Source organism: Physeter macrocephalus, chromosome 1, assembly GCF_002837175.3.
Source record: "Physeter macrocephalus isolate SW-GA chromosome 1, ASM283717v5, whole genome shotgun sequence".
NCBI classification, from domain to species: Eukaryota; Metazoa; Chordata; class Mammalia; order Artiodactyla; family Physeteridae; genus Physeter; species Physeter macrocephalus.
Window position 1 is genome coordinate 132,329,646 of NC_041214.2, and position 6,551 is coordinate 132,336,196.

Consider the following 6,551-nt stretch of genomic DNA (forward strand, 5'->3'; position numbering starts at 1 on the left):
CCTTCTCCATTTATTTACTTTTCAAATGAACAGTTTCACAACTTTTATTTAAGGAATAACATTAGGTATACTATTCACTCACCATTTGAATTGGGTATTAGGTCACCTGAACTACAACCCACAGAAGTTAACATGAGCTGCATGACTAAATAATAGTCATCTCATTTTTATTCTTGTTGCTTCTTACCTACTTTAGCATTTACAGTTAAAAAGCAAGGAAATCTCAGAAATTTTGAAAGAGTATAGCACAAGGAGTGTATGTTTCCGGGTCAAGAGATGTGAATGCTTGTCTGGTTTGTAGTCAATTAGTGTAGACGGTGATGCCCTACATTTCAGACTGATTTCCTGATGGTCCTATTCTATCTTTCTAGACACAGGCCCTATGTTCCCTTCTAGTAGATGAAGGAATTTGCAGTCCTCACTCTACTAGCCATTTATTTGTAGGAATCTCTGCCATCTCTTAGGCATTTGGCTCTTTTTCCATAAAATACACAAAGAAAATTACCCAGTAAAATAAATGTGAATTAAAGCAAAGTTGTTTCTAACACATAATTATAATAATTGGAAAAATATTACCTCCATATTAAGAGGAAAGGATTTAGTTGATCTGGAAGGTATGAACATGTGAATATACATTCACATAGCTCTTTAAATTCATATAAAATGAAACCATCCATCTAAAGGAAACAGGAATTCATTCACAGCAAAAGTTAATGTTTTCAGTGTGACTATTTTCTGTGATATATTTTGTTCCCAGATGTATATTTTATCAAATATATTTTTACATTTATGAATAAGTAAGTCAGTAAGATGAACAATATACCACTTCTATTACAATAGTTCCTGCAATTAAGGCAAATGATGATCATAGACTAAAGTATCATTTTGAAAATTGTTCAATGACATAAATATGATAGTAGTTCACTACATAATAGAGTTCTTATGAGATACTCTAACTTTAAATTTTAAATACTTGGAGGAAAACCACTGCTTCATATTAATTTTTGTGATCTCCTTAAAACTTACTACTGTCTACTCAATATTGGTTGCGTTTAATCAAGCAAATTGTATGTAAAAATAATCTTGAACAGAAAGGTAAGTAATGCTTTTAAAAACTTTGTTGTATTCTTTGGGAAATGTTACCTTGAATTTTTATTTTATTAAGGAAAAAGAAATCATGCCATGTTAACCAGCTGTATTTTTAACTAGAGATGTTTGCCTACCCTTTATCAGATCTTTGTGTCAGAAGGAATTAATATTGAAATCATTTATTCTTAGTTTCCAAAGACTGGCAATCATTTATTTTTAGTTTCATTCAGAGAGGTTTTGTGGTAACTTGCAAAGAGTTATAAAATATAGACCATTGATCAATGTCACAGCAATTCAAAAGTTCACAATCAATTCCCAACTCCTTTCTCTCTGAATGGTGCCAAGCAAATAAAGGTCAATAACTGATAATAAATCAGTCCTCTAAAAAGACACCCGAACTCAGTTATTGTTTATTCACAAGCAGATTTAAATTGTTACTTACCTAAGAAACTCAAAAAATGTACAGGTTTTGGAAAACTTCTCTGACACCAGTATTTCACAGATATTTTCTTTTATGTTATTAATGAAACTAATTTATAGTTCTACAATAGAATCTAAACTTTGTTATCGCATATCCTACTTTTTAAGTAGTAATTATTTTCAATACAAAGAATAGGGTAACATTTCAAATAGAACCAATTTGTCAAATCTATAAATTTATGGGGTTTTGATGTTTCCCAAACACAACCCAATCCTCTCTCTAGTAGTGGAGTTAGTTCAAGAGAGAGAGTAGAAAAAATAACCTCTACAACAAGCTATCATATTTTAGTCTGAAAAAATGAAAAAAATTAAATATTTAATCAAAACATCTCCATTTTACAACATCATAATTAAATGTATTATGAAGAGCTGAGAATGTAAGAAATAAAATGCACTTGGTAGATTGTTAAATAGACCTTGACACCTTTATAGTTATTAAAAATGTACACAAAGATTTCATAATATCAGCCTTTCAAAAAGAGACCACCAAAATGATTTCCATGAAGTTGACAATACAAGCTCAAAGTTCAGTTACAGATGTAAATAATCAAATATGCCCTATAAGATAAAATTACAGAGACAATAATTGTCAGGTATTATTTAACACCTAAACTTAACTTGGCAATTCAATTTTTTCCATATTTGCCATGAGGGATTCAACCCTATGGTTGAATTGATTTATGACTGACAGATAAGAACAATGTGTGTGCATGTGTATTCTATTAAACATGTTGGTTTTGTCCGACTATGTATGAAATTACCTTACCTTTGGTTTTTGATGTTTCTCCTTCTCTGAAACATTGGATGGTTTTCTCTTCAGCATTTTGAATTCAGACTACTCCGAGTGAGTGCACTTTCTGTTGTTCCAGAAACAACTGAAGACGATCAGCAGTATGCTGTCTATGATGTAGAGCCACAGATAAGTTCGAGCCTAGTAACCTGCCACTTCCTCTTTTGGTCAGGATATGACTTCACATCTACACGGGTGCAGTTTTTTTTGGTTTTTTGGTTTTTTTTTTTACGGTAATTCTTTGCTAACTCTTTAACGTTCTGGTCCTGCTGTATTCTACGAGGTAGATTCCTAAATCTCACACTCTGACATGCCTGCATTACAAGGGCCATAAAGATTTCCAAATAAAGTGCATTTTTTCAGTTTACACAAAAATAAAAATCTATAACATATTCCACAGGTAGAGGGAAGAAAACATCTGAGCCAATAAATGAAACGAAACTTGAAATATGAGTTTTTTAGTATTTAAAAATGAAGAGAATACTTAAGGTAGTCTATTTTTCATTCCTAGGTAAACTTTATTGGAAGACATAATAAACTAGACTTTAAACAATACTAATCCTATTTAAAGCATGTATGCACATTAAAAAAAATAGAATATGGATGAAATTCATAGGAATATGAATCCAGAAGTAAATGATTATGCATATTGTTACTTTTGTAAAGTTCTGATTAATATGGAAATCAATTAAACAGTCCCTCAATTAACCAGTTGTCTTTCTGCTACAAACATCATTGTCACATGCTGATAATTGCTGTTAGAGTGGGGATCCAATGGATCAATGGTACCTTCAAATGAAGCATCCCAAGTCCTTATTTAATGGGCCTGGAAGAGAGCTAATATGGCTTAGAAAGACTTTCCCTATCAAACTAAAGGGTTTAACATTTTAATTATAATGTCAAAACCAACATAGGAAGTAAAAGCAAGAAGTTCAAGATTTCTTATTAATTAGTGATTTACCAAAGTGAGACTTGTAAGATGTTTGAAATTCCACTTCTATTAAAACCAGCTTGTAAAGGAAATCAACCTAGATTTTGTTTATAAAACCCCTGGGTTGAAAAACAGTGGTACCATATTCTTAAGGAGCAGCTTCTCTACAAATCAACTGACTCTATTTCTCAGTCTTTCCTCATACCTCTAAGCCCCTGCTCTCCGAAACCCAGTTCTAGTTTTCAAATTTCACTGATTCATTTAACAAATATTAAATTGAGCATCTGTTATGTGCTGTCTGACAATATATCGAGCCTCCTGACTAGCTAAAAAAATAGTTTATGTTCTATAGCAGAATTGAAGGAATACACTTGTAAAGATTATGGTTAATATGCTTCTTCTACTGGATATTAAGAGCAGAATTATATTTTTCAAGAATTATCAGGCTGGTATTTTCAGAATAATGACAGAGAGGGTAATACTGAAAAACCTGAGGACTCTGAGGTTAGGTAATTCCCTAGAAGTATGCTTCCTTTCAAACTTTCTGTTTGGGCTTAAGTTACGGCAGTGATCTAAGTAAAATTTTTTTCATTTCTTCAGAAATTGAAAGTCATGAAAAAATGTGTTTCTTAACTGAAACATTTGCAACCTCTATGGCCCCATTTCTTCATCTGTGAGTAAAAATTTAATTCAATTGTGGACTTCAGGCAATAACATGGGAATGATAATGTGCTTATCACATGTTAGGGTTTTGGTGAGAATAAAAGGAAATGCCAATAAAGAATGTACTTATTTAAGAAATGTTTTATGTTAAGAAATGTTCATGGATTTCAAATAGTTATGTTTGGGATAATGTTTGCTATAGATTGTATTTCTATAATAATAAGTAAAGAACAGAGAACACACATTCATGGTGACCACAGCTGGACTATATGCAGCTTTTAAAAGTATTGCACTCAAGCGGCTTGTAGAAAAATCTCAATTTATGATCTCTAGGCATTTTTACCATCATCAATACTGTAAGAAATATTTAAAATGTAAATAAAGCTGGAAATTTTTTCCCTCAGAATTAAAGACGGGGAAAACAATTTTCCAACCTTCTCTTCTACTCGAGAAAAATGTTTTCCAGAGATTAAAAACAGGTATGACATTTGAGGTGCTATTACAATCTGTATTAAACATATTCATCCTCAGAAAATCTCAGGTGACAGAGTAGCAAATGTTGTGATCAATTATCTCCTATTTTGTGGAAGTCTGGCGCTATCAAGATATTTAATGAGTGACCCAGAGTGATATAGCAAATTCTAAAGTCAAAGGTATATAGAACAGGAATGAGGTAGAAAGTCAGTATTGAGCACACAAATTCCCTGTCATGATTGAACCACGAAGCCACATGTTGCTTAAGACATGTTCTAAAACGGGAAATTGCAAAAGAGCAAAGTCTCAGTGCTTTGTTTTCACACATTACCTTAATGGTCTTAACACAGGCAAGGTGAAAAAAAGGCTGGGACTTCGTGGCATATATGTTGGTTACAATTTCTGCATCATAGTGGGTAAGGCAACATTTTAAAGAAATTGCAAACAAATGACAGCTATTGGGGTGTATTTTATGAGAAAGTAAAGTGAGACATAAAAGAGTTGTTTCAGCAGTCCAATAAATATTTATTGATAGTTTGCTAAAGCATGAATAATCAAATTCAAATCACAGATTAATTCCTGTCAGCAGAAAGAGAATGCATTGTTCATAGGGACCACAAGTCCCAGAAACTCTGCAATTGCTATTTCTCACTATAAATTTTTAAAATGCTATGGTGGTTAATCAGAGTGTATCCCAATAAGGATCCACTCTTGGTGTGCTGCAAACATTATGCTTCTGTTAGAGGAGAACTGTTGGTGAGGCCCTAGATATCTTGGGAAGCCTCTTGGGAGAGAACCTGGCCTTGTGACATTATTTCTTATTTAAATTTCTAAAGAGATAATGTGGCACATTATCTCACTATCTTAGTTGTAGAAGAAACAGAGAATTGAGATAAATAAAAAGGACCAACAGTCTAAGATGAATGGTGAACCTAAAGAATCACACAGGAAGAAACTCTTTTGAAACAGACGAAGAACTTCTTAGATCACTACATCTATGCATGGCAAGATGTTTGAAAACAACATAAGAGAAGACTTAGTAAACAAAAAATGAGGCATACCAGTTCATCACTGACTAAAACAATTAGGGGATCTGACTAAGTTTAAAATATATGCAAATTACTCAGATTATTTAAACAAATTATAAATATATACTTTCTAAGTGGTTGCCATAATAAGTAATGATACAACAAAATTTCATACATTCATGATTAAAAGTTTAATATTCATGACATCTTCTTATTCTCAAAGTTAATTATGATAATGATGACTATTAATTTTGAGTACTTATTATATGCCTTGCATTGTGCTTTGTGCTTTATTCGTATTTCCCATGTAATCCTCAAAAAATCTCCATAAGCTGGTACTAACATTGTTATCCTCAACTTCCAGGTTAGGTAATGTGCCCAGTTTGCACAGCTAGGAAGTGGTGGACTCAAGGTTCAATCCAAAAATCTCAGCTCATAAACATCACTCTATACCATAGTTATGCCTAAGGACCTGACATAAAATGGGAGTGATTTATTTGGGGGTTAAGGTCAGGAATGGTAAAGACTGGGGAGAGGGAGGGTAACGCTGAGCTACTGGTTGGAAAGAGTGTTTCAATCAGTAGGTGTGTATAAAAATATCAAACCAGTAAGTGTGTAACTATCTAGAACCCTATTCTTTAATTAAGACTCAGTACCCCATGGACAAAACTGCTACCTCTTCAATTTTCTTCTCCCACCCAGGCTACCTTGTTGTGACTCTAAGAGTCCAGATCCTCTCAATGCAATCTTTAAAATCATTTTTTCTAATTTCACGCTTATAAAAATCAGGGTAGGAGCACAGATTAGACTTGTCTACATGCTATGAAATTCCCTAGGTTCTGAAGTTCCCTACTGATGGCTTTTGATAAAGCATTCATCTATGAATTGATATTATCTCTGAAGTTACTACCATAAGCATATTCTATTTTCTCCTTGATCTGGAGCTATAGCTCCCCAATTTATGTTTCTAAAAAATATTTTGGGGCTTCCCTGGTGGCGCAGTGGTTGCGCGTCCGCCTGCCGATGCAGGGGAACCGGGTTCGCGCCCCGGTCCGGGAGGGTCCCACGTGCCGCGGAGCGGCTGGGCCCGGGAGCC

The 6,551-nt window shown here is 33.6% G+C and overlaps 1 protein-coding gene across 2 annotated transcripts in view; it reads right to left on the reverse strand.

Annotated features, from left to right (window-relative positions):
* Nucleotides 1–6,551, reverse strand: part of SAMSN1 (SAM domain, SH3 domain and nuclear localization signals 1) — a 205,982-nt gene that overhangs the window by 45,987 nt on the left and 153,444 nt on the right. The window contains exon 1 of one of the 2 annotated variants that reach the window (XM_028494391.2): nucleotides 2,336–2,459. The exons of the other annotated variant lie outside the window; for it this stretch is intronic. Within the exon in view, the coding sequence (XP_028350192.1) occupies nucleotides 2,336–2,392 (57 nt within the window). The 5' untranslated portion in view covers nucleotides 2,393–2,459. Of the gene's footprint in view, nucleotides 1–2,335; nucleotides 2,460–6,551 lie in introns of those variants that run through there. 2 annotated transcript variants of the gene reach the window in all.